The sequence below is a fragment of the Pseudophryne corroboree genome, chromosome 6, assembly GCF_028390025.1.
Source record: "Pseudophryne corroboree isolate aPseCor3 chromosome 6, aPseCor3.hap2, whole genome shotgun sequence".
In the NCBI taxonomy this organism is placed as follows: Eukaryota; Metazoa; Chordata; class Amphibia; order Anura; family Myobatrachidae; genus Pseudophryne; species Pseudophryne corroboree.
The window spans coordinates 20,547,452-20,563,556 of record NC_086449.1 but is presented as its reverse complement, the minus strand read 5'-3'; the positions used below and the strand labels follow the sequence as shown (position 1 = coordinate 20,563,556).

The following is a 16,105-nucleotide window of genomic DNA, read 5'->3' as shown; positions in this document are numbered from 1 at the left end:
AGCTTATACGCCACATAGCCAGTAGAGGAAAATCTTTCCGGTATAGGTACACCTTAGGAAATAGGATTACGAGAGTTGGAGAGGTATCACCAGGATACTGTGCACATATCGTACAACCTGATACGTGTACTAAGCAGATGGAAGAATTAGGGTTAGGAAATTTCACATGGAAGGTGTGTAATATGGTTATGTCCTACTCCGTCCCATATGTTCTCCCCGATGATGCATATTTCATATGCGGGAGAAAGGCGTATAAGTGGCTTGCCCCAAACTCTGAAGGATTGTGTTATATTGGAAAAGTACTGCCTGAAGTAATGACTGTATCACATGACAAAATGAAAGACATACACCGTGTTGCCCAAACTCCTTATACTCACACCCATTACGAGCACGTAGTTAAACGGCACCTGATAGAAAGAACAGAGCATCCGGCCTCTGACATGATCCATGAATCCACCGGGATTCAGTTTCTAATCACGTTAGATATCACTCGCACCGCTAGAGGAGTGTTGAATTATAAATACATATCTGCGGTCGCCAATTTGTTAGATAATATCACTGAAATGTATGATGACACGTTTAGGTATACTGGAAGAGAACTTCAGGCTTATAAAACAGAACTGGTACAGCATAGAATGGTTCTTAATTACCTCACAGCAGTGACAGGCGGATATTGTGTCACACTGGCAACACAATACGGCGTGAAATGTTGCACATATATTACGAATAGCACCGAGGACCCGGTCGAGGTCATAGACCAAAAGATGTACGATATTCTCCAACTGAAGTGGGAATTTCGCAGGAGACACAATCTCACTCTTGCTGCTGTAGGTAATGAGCTGACTGGTTGGGTGTCATGGTTGAACCCGCGAAATTGGTTCTCTGGTTTAGGAGACTGGGCTCAAGGAGTCATAATGGATGTTGGGAAGTTTCCCCTATGTATCTTAGGTGTTATCATAACGATTGGTTTGATATTTAGATGCGGTCAGGCTTTAATGAGGTGCAATCGTCGTACTAGGGTAATGAGTTTGAGGAGTGAGGAAACTGTAATTCCAATGGACTTGATTTATGACCCAAATGTAGAAACAATGATGTGATGAAAATGCGATTTCTACGGTCCGTTTCTTTCACCTGTTTTTCCGTTTCCTCCAAGGTAAAAAGACCCACTTGGACGAGGAATTTGATGAGCCGATATACAGACAACAGAGAGATTAAAGAAGAAGTTTTGACAACCTGATACACAGATTTTTGATGAACTATGCCATGGATCCCCAGTTTCCCTAGAAATTTTAAAATTACGCTAGCCCAACACTTTTGTAAATCTATGGACATTGACAGCTTTTGCTCGCACCTTATGGGCAAAAGCACAAAGAAGACTGCATTCAACAGACACCAAACAAGACCTCAATCGACGAATGTACATTTACCCGACATAGAATACCACCGCATTTACCGTAATTATGTCTTTTCTTCATTTCTACAACCCTCAGGTAATGACACACATAGTCGATAGGGAATACAGGCACAGATATCAGCAATCACATATCTCCCCCATTCATGTATCATCAACTAAAATGTGCTCCCCCATTTTGTTACCACCAAAGCCGAAAAGAGCTCGGTAAAGTTTGACAGCCCATCCACAGACCCGTACCACGGGATAAGAAGGAATTCAAATGTATACTTCGCAATACCTCGAAGCTTGATTTAAAACACGTACGGCACGATGGTACATGACCCCCAAGCACGGATTCATACACACATGCTTCTGCTATCTCACTAGGTCATACCCTTTTCCTACCTTCTCCTCTCCTCCCCTACCCAACCATGTAAATGTATTAACCCCCGACATATATTTTTCTCTTTTTGAAATGTTTTAGAAGGTGGCAGTTATTGTTGACTGCCAAAGGGTGGACTGTCAAAGTCAGAAAAATATCTCTATGCACACTACCATATTTGCACCTCACACAGGTCCGTGCTGCGCATGCGTACGCTCTCCCGTACGTGCGCATACTCACAGTCGCGGGCACCCGCAGGCACATGGTATGCGTATTTACGGTAGAGTTTATGTGATCGTAGCGTGCGACTCAATCGTTACATATTTTCACTATATAATGTATTTTGTAGATCATGGTCCCTTTGATAGATTCTGAAAGTTTGGTTAATATAGAATGTTCGTGAACAGAGAAATCCCTCTTTGTTTGATACGAAGGGTCAGACAGGAGTAATACAGTGGTGTTTAGTACCCATCGGAAGAGTATTTAATTAGCAATATTCCGGTGTTGGTTTGAAGCGGATTAATCGCTCGTGCGAATAGTTATGGACATAAGAAGTTTATGAACATTTACTGTATTTGCACTTACTTATCCATGCGGCGGGAAACCCAGTTTCCCTCCCACCTGAGCTGTTGGAAATAGTCACGGCCCACCTGTATGAATCAACCTATGACCTTTTGTTATAATGCGAGGAGGAATTCCTGTGTCCAATGAACAATGAGATTGTAGGGACCATTGAATTGTATTGTGTGTGGGGCATAAATAGACAAGCCGATCACATCCAGCTCTCACTCTTCAACGGTTATCATTGCTGAAAATCGGGAGCTGGATGTCCAGAGGCGCATGCGATCGTTTCCTTTGTGTGTAAGTTTTTCTCCGCAACTATATTGATCTTCTTGTTATTGTGGGCCAATTTCTCTCTCTCTCTCTTCTCCTCTTTCTCTCTTATTTTCCCTTAAATAGTAATTGTATTATATTTCCTGTGTAGTTATCTGGTTAGGTAGTCTGTTATATTGTAGTGTATGATTTGTATTTGTATTAATTCTTTTGCAAGTATATCATTCATAATATATATATATATATATATTAGGCGTTGGACCCTAAGCCCAGGTATCTGTGTATTTCTTATAGTGTTAAGTATTCTCAGAGCGTCGGTGACGCTAGAACAGCTTTAAAGGTAATAAGGTTACACTGTGTTGCATTTACACTCTATCATTACACTAAGGTTTTACAGCACAATACACTGTTTATGGTTTAGATACAAAGGTTTAACATTGTGAGCGTCAGCGCCGCTGGTGATCTCCTCGTGGTCCCGAGCGTCCGCTACGCTATAGCGAATCATTAAGTTAGTCAACAGCCAATAGCGTGCCTGCCCGTGATCTCTTGGCCGTGAGCGAACGTGACGCTTGAGCGTCTCGACTACGGCTAAGCGATTGTTACGCAACGTGCGTACCCTTACGGTACTTAATACGTAGATAGCGTACAGTGTTCTTAGACCTCATAAAGGGTATTATATAAGATAAATTTTTAGCTTTATCAATATATTAAAGAGAAATTAGTAATGTGCTTTACACATCTCATCTTCTCACCACTCCTGCAACATACAGAATCTTCTTTCTTAAAAGAAAAGTGTGGGGACTGCAGTGGTTTGAGTTAAATCACCTTCAAAACATGTTAGACCCTTCTATATATATATATATATATATATATATATATATATATATACATACACACACATCAACGACAGGGTCTGAATTAGGCCCTATGCCAGGCAGCCCCATATACACAATTCACCAGATAGCCATTACGTACACATTTTGCCAGTTAGTCCTTAAATACACATTCTGCCCAGTAGCTCCATATACACATTACGCCAGGTATCCCCTTATACACATTACGCCAGGTATCCCCTTATACACATTACGCCAGGTAGCCCTTACATACACATTTTGTCAGGTAGACCTTTGTACACATTATGCCACGTAGCCAGGAGAGAGTGAGAATGTCTGCGTCTCACACTCCCTGCAGCTCCGGGACCTGCCGCTCCACTTCTCATGCTCCATGCAACTCTGGGGCCCGCTGCTCTGCTCCTCACTCTCCCTGCAGCTCCAGGACTTGCCGCTCCGCTACACACGCTACCTGCAGCTCCTGGACCCACCGATGTCCTCTGACAGTTTCGGCATCTGGCGCCCTTGCCCAGAGATTCAGAATATGATTCTGAGTTGGGAATAATGAAAAAAAAAAGTGTCAAGTACAGATGTTAGCAAGCTAAACTAGGCTGCGGCTAATCATGCCCACGACTTGTTTGGCTGTGATCCGTAGACTTTACATTATGTATTCACGGTTACAAATAGTCACAGCCGGGCGCAGCTAATAGAACCTGCAGTGCGTGCTCCCTTGTGTATTCATTGCAGGTAAGCTGAGTCCGGCTACATCTGTAACTGTGCACCTGGGCAATATCATGTTGCAGGTGGGCCCAGTTTTATCAAGCCTTGGAGAGTTATAAATCGCATGGTGATAAACTGCTAGCCAATCAGCTCCTAACTGTCATTTTTCAAACACAGCCTGTAACATGACAGTTAGGAGCTGATTGGCTGCTACTTTATCACCGTGCAATTTATCACTCTCCAAGGCTTGATAAATCTGGACCTTGAAGTGTTCAAAAATATTTAAGCTGGGTACACATTATGTCGACATGACGACAGACACACCACCACGCCAACAAAGCGGCCGATTCAGGCAAGCATATACACTTACCGATTGGCCGCTCTATATTACTGAGAATCAGGCCCTCTGTGCAGAATTATAGTCACTGAATGAATATTATTTATTGAACCCATAATTACTTTACATTTTTTGAAATATAAATGTTCAATAAGGGTTTACCCCTGAGGAAGGCGGAGTGATAGGACACAGATCTATTGTGATGAAACGCACCGGACACATGGTGGTCGGCGGTTGTCAATTCTGATAAGCATAACTATCTCATCTAAAATTATATATATTTATATATATATATACAATTCAAAAAGAGAACGGCACTGGAGAAAACGTATTGTAGCAAATTTGTATTGAAAGGCTACAGCTGTTTCAGGGCGTCTGCCCTTTCCTCATGCCAAATACAAAGACACACAGATAAACAAACCCCGCTAATTACCCCCAGAGCACACCCGCCACCGCACCTCCTCCACGCCGTCCTGCTTCCAGATGCCGAGCCGCCAGGTCACTTCCGCCCGGCGCGTCACTGTAACCATAGAGACCCAGTGATTGCTTGTCAGCCAGGCACAGCCGCTCTCACACGGAGACCCACAGGCCGCTCTCCCCGTTGTCAGGTGCCGGATGGGCATGGACTGCTAGGATGCTCCCTACAACAAATAGAAATTCAATATACACCATAGTGCACAATATTAAAACAGTACATTGCAAAAAAATACATTATAAAGGAGGGACTTTTTACATATACATTTCCATTATGTTAATCACACTGATCCTGGCAATATATGCCTACCCTGCACCAGAAGCCACCCCCCATATATATATCTACATTTTATTCTTAATTATAATTAATTTCTAAAGAAAACCAAAACTGATCAACCTAAAATCATTCAGGTCAAACAGCACCCAAACAGGACGGACAAGATTGTGATAAACTTCAATCCAAGGGATCCTGATAGAAGGAATTCTATACAAACACATTCCAGTTAACCTTGTCATTGAGACCCCATGGCCAGAAGGTATCTAACCTCATGATCCACCGGGTCTCTTTCTCCAACAGAATCTTGGCCCTATCACCACCTCTCAATGTCAGCGGTATACATGTTCTATACCAAAATATTTTAAGGAATTGATGGTATGTTTAGCTGACAGAAAATGTCGGGCCACCGGTTGATTCACCGGCTTACCCTCCAAAGTCAGTTTTATGGCTGAGCGATGAGCCGCCATCCGTTCACTAAATTTTCGAGTAGTCTGCCCTATGTAGAACAACCCACATGGGCAGACTATAGCATAGACAACATAAGATGTGCTGCATGTAATCACCTGTCTGATAGTAAATGTCACATTGCGATTCGGATGCTTAAATTCTTTACAGGCAACCATGTGTTTACACGTAGCACATTTAGGACAATGGTAACACCCAGGGGGTTTCATATGGATGATGACATCATCCAAACCCTTCATACCTGAGATGTCCGTTTTTACAACAAGATCACAGAGATTGGCCCCTCTCCTAAAGACTGTGGTGGGTTTTATCCCTCTAAATGATGTCAACTCTGGGTCTGACGCCACTATCGGCCAGAGGGCTTGTGAGGCCCTGCAAACAATAGGGCTAGCAATTGAGAAGTCACAAGGCCACGGGAGAATATCTCTAGTTTTCTTCTGTATAGGTTGTAATAACTCATTCCTGGACATTTGGAGTACCCTGTTTTTTTGTGTCCGTAATAAGGACCAGTCATATCCCCTAGCAAGAAATTTAGAAATCATGTTATCTAACAATTCAGGAATCCTTGCACTGTCACTCGTAATGCGTGCCACCCGCATCATTTGTGACAGAGGGAGACCCCTTTTCAAGGATTCCGAATGATGACTGGATGCCATCAATAACGTGTTCCTATCCGTGGGTTTGGAAAAGATTTCCGTGGAAATCACACCATCATCTAACATAATTTTCACATCCAGGAACGTAACTTCCCTTTCATCAGAAATGTAAGTGAATTTGATGGGTGAGGGCAAGGCATTAATTTCTGCCATAAGTTCCACAAATGCTTCTCTTCCACCACCCCACAGAAGGAAGACATCATCGATGTACCTAGTATTCAATAAGATGCTATTGGCCACCCCCTGGTCCAGGAAAAACATCCTGTTCTCCTCTGAGAACATAAAGACATTAGCATACGACGGTGCGACCGATGATCCCATCATGCACCCTCGTAGCTGTAGATAGAACTCACTATCAAACAGGAAGTAATTCCTGTACAAAGTGAGCTCCAGCAAAGTCAGAAACAACTTATGATTAAATACAGTGGTGGCCAAATTCTTCTCAAGGAAACCCTGCATGGCCCTCATCCCATCCTGATGGGGGATGGATGTATAAAGGCTACATACATCGAGACAACACATCAGAGTGCCTGCAGCCAAATTCTGTACTTCCTGTAATTTAAGAATAAATGAATTGGTGTTCTTAAGGAATGTTCTCTGAGTCGGCAGAAGTGGCTGAAGGATACTGTCGAGGAGTTGTGACACTGGTTGATATAACGAATCTCTCGCCGAGATGATCGTTCTCCCCGGGGGTCTGATTTGATTTTTGTGGAGCTTGGGTATTGTATATAACAATGGACTTTTCGGATGGGCAACACATAAAGCCTTGTGGACCTTGTCTGGTAAATGTCCCTCTTCCTCTGCTTTACCTAAAATAGAAAAAAGTTCCTGCTGATATTCTGAAACAGGATTGCCCCGTAATTTACAATATACCCCTTCCTCCCCCAGTTGTGACAGAGCCTCCTGGCGATAATATTCAATATCTAAGATGACTATGGCCCCGCTCTTGTCGGCGGGACGAATGACAATGTCACAATATGATCTCAAATCAGTAAGTGCCTGTCTCTCCTCGACTGACAAGTTCCTTTTGATTTTAGCAGGTGCTGCCACATATTTATTGATGGAATCATCCATTAATCTGCCAAAGGTTTTAATAGATGAGTTCAATGAAACAGGGTCGAAATTTGATCTGTACTTTTTCTGTAAAAAAGTATCAAAAATAGATACTGTACCACTTTCCTGTGGTGTATTCTGAAAGAACTCCTTCAATCTGAGTTTCCTTGTAAATTTATGAAGATCCCTGGACCAAGCAAAAGGATCGTGCAGGTTAGTAGGCACAAAACTGAGTCCTTTGCTGAGGACACAAACTTCATCAGCTGTAAGCACTCTTTTAGAGAGATTAAAGACTAACTGTTGGTCTTCTTTTGGGCTGCCCTTCTGACACCTTTTGTTCTGGCCACCCCGATGGGTGGCAGTGTGTCGGTCTGGGCCTGACTATCTCGTGGGTCCCGTCCTAAAGGGACACCTCCAGTTGAGTCGTCTGTATCAGAGAAAACAAAGTCACTATCACTACTTGATTTGGTGTTTTTATTGCTTTGTTTCTGCCTTTGCCAAGGACGGCGTCTTTGGGGCGGCCTAGGTCTATCCTGAGTGTCCATGACTGCCAACCACCGATAAACCTATATTGAATTTCTATTTGTTGTAGGGAGCATCCTAGCAGTCCATGCCCATCCGGCACCTGACAACGGGGAGAGCGGCCTGTGGGTCTCCGTGTGAGAGTGGCTGTGCCTGGCTGACAAGCAAGCGCTAGGTCTCTATGGTTACAGTGACGCGCCGGGCGGAAGTGACCTGGCGGCTCGGCACCCGGAAGCAGGACGGCATGGAGGAGGTGCGGTGGCGGGTGTGGTCTGGGGGTATTTAGCGGGGTAAGTGTTTTATGTCTGTTTATCTGTGTGTTTTTGTATTTGGCCTGAGGAAAGGGCAGACGCCCTGAAACAGCTGTAGCCTTTCAATACAAATTTGCTACAATACGTTGTCTCCAGTGCCGTTCTCATTTGGAATTGCATGTTATTTATGGAACTGGCACGGATCATGCTGTCTGAGAGAGCCTGAGAGTGCCGACTGCCTTGCAAGTATATATATATATATATATATATATACACTGTATATACACTGTATATATATATATATATATATATATATATATATATATATTTAACCGTCACTTTGGATCTGATGAAAATTTTATAGTTACAGGTTAAATTAGATCACAATTTGGAAAGCAGAGATTTTATGAAGCCCTGTAACAATAAGAATTACTTTTTCATTATATAACATGAATGAGAATTTTAAGTCTTTAAGTCAGTTAAAATATATTGTGTATATAATTTTTATTTTAAGTAAAATAGAAAAATAATCACAGAATTATCACCCCAACCTCTATATTTTTGTTCTTGTTGTTTGTTTGTTTGTAAATGGAAGTTATAACCCACATCGGAGAAGGATGGAGAAACTGAAGGATTTGACATTTTGAAACATTTATTTATTTAGTAACAGTTTCTTATACAGCGCAGCATATTCCGTTGCGCTTTACAATTAGAACAACAGTAATAGAACAAAACTGGTTAAAAGCAGACAGACAGACAGAGGTAGGAAGGCCCTGCTCGCAAGTTTATAATCTGTTCGGAAATAGGCATTGATACACAAGGATAGATGCTGCCTATTGCAGAACGGTCCACAAGATTGTTAGGTTCTTAATGGTTTGTATGATATGATCACCCAGCATTGTTGACCAAGGGTCAGGAGGGTGTGAGAGTAAAGAAAGACAAAATATGTGAGGTTATGTGTTCTGTACAGAGAGGATGTAGGGGGTCATTCCGAGTTGATCGCTAGCTGAATTTGATCGCTGCGTAGAGATGAGGCTAAAAACCGTCACACTGCGAATGCGTATGCGGCTCAATGCGCACACATGACGTACTATTACAATGACTGATGTTGTTTCACACAGGGTCTAGCGATGCTTTTTAGTCACACTGGCTGCCGCACAGTGATTGACATTAAGTGGGCGTTTCTGGGTGGCAACTGGCTGTTTTCAGGGAGTGATCGGAAAAACGCAGGCATGCCAGGAAAAACGCAGGCATGGCTGGGTGAACGCAGGGCGTGTTTGTGACGTCAAATCCGGAACTGAATGGTCTGAAGTGATCGCAAGCTAGTAGTAGGTCTGGAGCTACTCTGAAACTGCACAAATTATTTTTGTAGCCGTCCTGCGATGCATTCGTTCGCACTTCTGCTAAGCTAATATACACTCCCAGAGGGCGGCGGCTTATCGTTTGCACGGCAGCGAAAATCTGCTAGCGAGCGACCAACTCGGAATGACCCCCGTAATTAGATAGAAACATACTTCATATGTTTTAAAATTGCACAATTTTAATGACTTGTACTTATAATAAGGTCTTTATGATAGTTATATAATGCCTGTAGAAATCTTGTTTACCTCAGTAGAAGATAGAAGTGCAGACTTTAAAAATATATCACTCCAGGATACTGTAAATTGCAATACATTTAAGTTAATGAACTTCTCACAAAATAAATGCGTCCTCTCTGTCAAAGTTAGCTTTTCTACTTTTATTTTAAGTATACATATGTGTTTATGCAAACTGTTCACATTTTTTGCTGCCAAACAGTCTTTTTTACTAGAATATGCATAATCCTTAATGTCTCTGTGAACAATAATATCTATGCCCTATAAAAAACAGTACTCTAAATATATATACATATATATATATATATATATATATATATATAATCGTTACTCTCACCCGTAATACCACAACTTTTCTTAGCAGTAGAAAGGGGTGTATTAGATGCACCTGTACGACTTGTCAGTACCTTATCCCTGGGACCAAGTCCCACACCCCCTAACTGGTAGACCCATCTTCATTAAACATCGACTAACGTGTTCATCCCGACACGTGGTTTACCAGTTGGTGTGCCCCTGTGGGCTGTCATACGTTGGGAAGACTGAACGCATGTTCAAGGAACGTATGGCAGCCCACAGATCGGCCATCAAGGCAGCTATTAATACGGGTCAGAGCGACCAACCAGTCGCCAGACATTTTGTAACAGCTAGACACCTTTGGTGTCCTTACGATATCGCATGATAGGTCATGTGCCCCAAATGTTGAGGGGAGGGAATCGAGGTCTCAAGTTATTGCGTTTGGAAACACGCTGGATTTACCAGCTGGGTACCTTACATCCTAGGGGCCTTAACGACCACTTGGGTTTAAATTGTTTCCTGTAATGGTCCGCTTTAGACATGTCTTACGATAGTGGCTAGTATCTTTTTACTAAGCATGTTTGTACATGGAGTAGCCTATGGTTAGTAATTTTAGTTTATCTGCTAAAGTTATTGTGTAACATTTTTGCACTTTACAGAACATGCTGCAATGCTGCTATGTGCCCATTAGGGGCTTCTTGTGTAACGTTATGTGGGTATTTAGTAATGCATACGAGTATTAGAAATATACAGTATGTTGTGTTTTTCTGTAGTTGTATTCCGGTTGCTATGGTGATGGGTAGCACAGTGATGACGCATCGGCTGATGACGTCACGCGCTATGCGCCGCCCGTCCGTGAACTGGTCCCGCCAACTTTTCACGGGTGTGTGGAGGGGTATTTAGGTAAGTGCATTTTGTAATGTTCTGTGATACCTGACGAAAGTGCCACATTAAAGGGCACTGAAACGTTGCCATATGAACTGTGCTGTGTAAGAGTGATATTTCAGACGCCAGGAGTGCTGCATACCTATACTGTTGTATATATATATATATATATATATATATATACAGTATATATATATACAGTATATAGAGTGATAACAGGTGACAAAACTTGGATCTTTGAGCAAAGCGCAGAGTGGCACACACCATCGTCACTTCACCCCAAAAAGTGCAGAATGAGCAAATCAAAGACCAAATCCATGCCCATTGTCTTGTATGTTTATATGCGTATGTACATACATACATACATACATACTGTATATATATATATATATATATATATATATCTGCTTGCATTCAAGATTAAAACGAAGTAGGATGTATGTCTGTCCCTCAAAGGATCCTCTGTTTTTTATTATACTGTTGGAAATGCACGAGGAATATTGAACTAAACTGTGTTGTGGGAAATGCTTAAATACTTTGAAGATTATTAACCCTATGAATCTGAAAGTTCAATAAACAAAAATTTCCGGATTTAGTCTCATTACTTTCTGGACAGACCCTGTATACGGGTACGGGTCGTTGGATAGACACAACTTAGGTCGACAGTCATTAGGTCGACCATGTAAGGTCGACATGGATTAGGTCGACAGGTCAAAAGGTCGACATGGGTTTTTTGACTGTTATTGGCGTATTCTTTGGAAAGTGACGGGGAACCCCAATTAGTGCACCATGTCCCCTTGCATGGCTCGCTTTGCTCACCATGCTTCGGGCAAGGTTCCTCGCTTTGCTGGGCACAGGTTACCATTCCAATTGTAGTCCACGTGGATCGTTAAGAATGAAAAAATCCAAAAAATGAAACTTTTTTTAAAAGCTCATGTCGACCTTTTGACCTGTTGACCTAGTACATGTTAACCTAATGCATGTCAATGTTCAGTGGTTGACCTAATGACTGTCGACATAAGCTGTGTCGACCTAACGACCGTAACCCCCTGTATACATATGCATTTCAGCAGCACAGAGTCCTATCAAATTTTTCCAAAATTTTGTTGTCAACAGTATTCACAATAATTTTATTTATCAATGTACTTTTAATTAATTAAATCAAATAATGTTTCAGTTTCTCAAAGGCCTCCTTGAAGTCTTTGTTCCGCAGGCTGTAAATGAATGGATTAAGCAGAGGTGTCACCACAGTGTAAAGCAGCGACAATATCTTACTTGTAGCCAACAGTTGTCCTTTGGCTGGGACCATGTACACAGAAAGTAGAGTTCCAAAATATATACACACAACAGTCAGGTGGGAGCTGCAGGTGGAGAAGGCTTTCTGTCTCCCGCTGATGGAGCGGATGTTTAGGATGGTGGTGATGATGAACACATAAGAAACAATGATTGTTATAAATGGACATACCACACCAATAAGGCCAACTAAAGTTGTATGAATGGGAATAAGTGAAGTATCTGAACAAGAAAGCTCTAGAATAGGAGGTAAGTCACAGAAGAAATGGTCAATAACATTTGGTCCACAGAAGACTAATTTGTATAGATCTATTTCAATGAACAATGGCACCAAGAAACTCATCAACCACGATGCAATGACAGATTTCACACAAAATGCTTTGTTGATGATAGCGTTATATCGCAGTGGGTGACAGATAGCCAGATATCGGTCATATGACATCACCATGAGGATGAGACACTCTAATGACACTGAATGAGCAAACACATTAAATTGTAATATACAGGCAGGAATAGAAATGGTGCCACCTTCATGTAATATAATATAAAGTAAATTAGGGATAATGTCTGTGGTCATTAGAATGTCAACAACAGACACCTGTGTGATGAAGAAATACATTGGAGAATGAAGATTTTTGCTCCTGGAAACTAAAGAAATGATAATAACATTACTGCATATGGTGACGCAGTAAATGATGAGTATGAAAATAAATAATATAATATTGAAGTTGTGAAGGTATGGGAATCCCAGGATAACGATGTGAGAGATATTGCTCTCATGCATTTTGTGAACAGATCCTGAAGGATGAGAATAAGTAGCATCCATGGAGCGCCATGTTTCTTTCTTTCTTTCTTTCTTTCTTTCTTTCTTTCTTTCTTTCTTTCTTTCTTTCTTTCTTTCTTTCTTTCTTTCTTTCTTTCTTTCTTTCTTTCTTTCTCATAAAAAATGGAGGTAAGTACTTACTTGATGATGTTGGAACAAAATACAATGAAATATTGTAATACACCTGCTGTGCCTGCTGAATAACCTGATTGCCGCCTAATCTGCATTTTATATATATATATATATATATATAGCAAGCTGGTGGTGCGGCACTCCAAGGAATTTGAAACTGACACTTTTGAATGACAACGTTTCAATGCCTTTTAATCACAAAAGGCATTGAAACGTTGTCATTCAGATAGTGTCAGTTTCAAATTCTTTGGAGTGCCGCACCACCAGCTTGCTATTTGTTCGTCTCCTGTGAGGGCACCCGGGTTGTCTACATTTTAAGTGGCTGTGCCGGATCACCACCTCTGTCTATATATATATATATATATATAAAAAACACTATTCTATGGCACTCACCTATTCCTAGATTTGGGATGCAACACGGTTTGTGACCATATTGTTTAAATAGAAATCACAGGGGCTCTACACTCACTATATTCACTAACAATAATTAACAATGGAGGTTTAGTTCATGTATTGAGCAATGCATTTAAGCCTGCAGCCCCCAACAAGGGACCCCACTATACTGCAGGTCCTACTCTATTGCGCAAAATTATTATCATAAAAATAGCTATCACATTAGTATTAAACTTTAGGTGAAATATGTTGTAATACACCTGATGTGCCTGCTGCATAACCTGATTGCCGCCTTATCTGCATTATATATATATATATATATATATATATGTTAGAATGTTAGAAGGCATTCACCAGACTTCTTCCCGATAAAAACAACAGTTTTACTCATATACTTTACAAAGTATCACAGGTCAAGTCGGTATTTCGGTCCTTGTAATGGACCTTTGTCAATCCATATTATTACATCTCCACAAAGCATGTGAGTACAGAACATTCATAATCCTTTGCTCTGTATCACTACATTTAACTACCCAAATCTAACTCTCTCTGCACATGTTATATCTGCCCTCCACCCCTGCAGTGCACATGGTTTGGCCCATTAGCTAACAAATTTGCTGCTGCGATCAGGTCTGTATTAGGCCCTAACTTAGATTAAAACCATGGCTAGCACATTGACGAATACATACACACTTTAGTATCCCCCTGCATTTTCACATTTTCTGAAATATTTGGAAAGGTTCATTATTTATAGGAAGAGTCTTATAGAAAGATACCCAGATGGTTCATTTTATTTAGGCCCTTCCCGTCTTAGTGGAACACATTATGGTATGCTACGAGCCACTGTCCAGAACAGTAAAAGTAATCTTTGAGGATAAATATGGATCCAAAGACACACTGGATGATCTACAGTCAAAAGTTTAAATGTGTCCTCATCTATTCACTTATGTGATAGTCCATTTTCTTGAGGCTGGTCAACCTTGGACTTTAGAGATGTCATAGGTTTCTCTGTCAGTCTCATGTAGGTGGTATTGTCATCGAGTTGGCATCTGGACTCATAGTCAGTCCAGTTTCTAATTACTGCCACCCAACCTTAGTCTGCTGCTCTAATGACTAAGGCCTGAGTCAGAGATGGATGGAAATGTAAAGCCGCTTGCAAGCAACTTTGCATTTATGTCCGATTATAAGGAGGGACATGCAGGAGATGACTTAGTAGGAGATATGCCTCCTGCATGTAAATGTGATCAGAGCACTGTGACTAACGTCGCAAGCTGGGATCCAACATCACGACCATTGGTTGTGATGTTCCAATCAGAGGGCCAGCTGACTAAGCTCTAGCTTACTCAGCTGACCAATAGAAATGGGAGCTATGAGGCCAGGAAGTCTGCATGGTAACACACAGACCCTGGACTCTCCACTCCCAGAAAATGGGGGCAACATGACCCCGTTTCTGGGAACGCAGGCCTCCCCCTGCCCTCTCCCCACTCCCTCAATGCTGCTGGCAGTCAATCAGGCAATGGTAGAGGGAAACTGCGGGCGGCATCTCAAGGCTTATTCTGCACATGTGCAGAACGGACCTTGGGGTTCTTTCCGAGTTGATCGCTCGCTAGCTACTTTTTGCAGCGCTGCGATCAGAAAGTCGCCGCCTATAGGGGAGTGTATTTTAGCTTTGGAAGTGTACGAACGCTTGTAGAGCCGAGCGGTACAAAAAAGTTTTGTGCAGTTTCTAAGTTGCCCAGAACTTACTCAGCAGCTGCGATTACTTCAGCCTGTTCGTGTCCGGAATTGACGTCAGACACCCGCCCTGCAAACGCTTGGACACACCTGCGTTTTTCCAAACACTCCCAGAAAACGGTCAGATGCCACCCACAAACGCCCTCTTCCGGTCAATCTCCTTGCGATCGGCTGTGCGAATGGATTCTTCGTTAAATTTATATTGCACCACCTCTGAAGCTGCAAGAAAAAAAAAAGTGGTAATTCCTATTGAAGTTACTGCAGTCAAATTTCTCAGCAAATTGAATACGAGAAAACTTTTGGCTGTGGGAAAAACCTTAGAATTGAATTACACTTCCAATTGGATTTGTCCCAAAGATAAATCTCAGCAGAATGTGAGTAAAGCATATGATTACACAAGCTAAGAGTATACTGCTCATAAAGTATCTCCAGGCCACATTTATTCAGGTTATTTTGAGCTATTGCACTGTTTTATTAAATTTTGTATTACTTTATTTCATATGACTGTGAGATTTTAATCTATTTTTATTTTGCTATCTATCTCTATAGTCTAAAAGTTTCATGTGTTGGTACTTATATTACCACATAAATACTAATATTTAACTAATTATGTAGCGTGTTCATTGCCAATTCCATCAAACAAACACTGTGGGGGAAATGCAATAGGTTGTGAGAATCAGAAAGGTAGAGATTTTGTGAGAATTCTCCTGTTTTTTTTTTTTTTTTAAAGTGGCAATTATTTACAGTACATGGCAAAACCAT

The 16,105-nt window shown here is 41.5% G+C and overlaps 1 protein-coding gene across 1 annotated transcript in view; it reads right to left on the bottom strand.

Moving 5' to 3' along the window:
• Positions 1 to 12,124: 12,124 nt before the first annotated feature.
• LOC134934120 (olfactory receptor 5P56-like) overlaps positions 12,125 to 16,105 on the bottom strand; it is a 76,985-nt gene continuing 73,004 nt past the window's right edge. The window contains exon 3 of the mRNA XM_063929623.1: positions 12,125 to 12,859. Within this exon, the coding sequence (XP_063785693.1) occupies positions 12,125 to 12,859 (735 nt within the window). The remainder of the gene's footprint in view (positions 12,860 to 16,105) is intronic.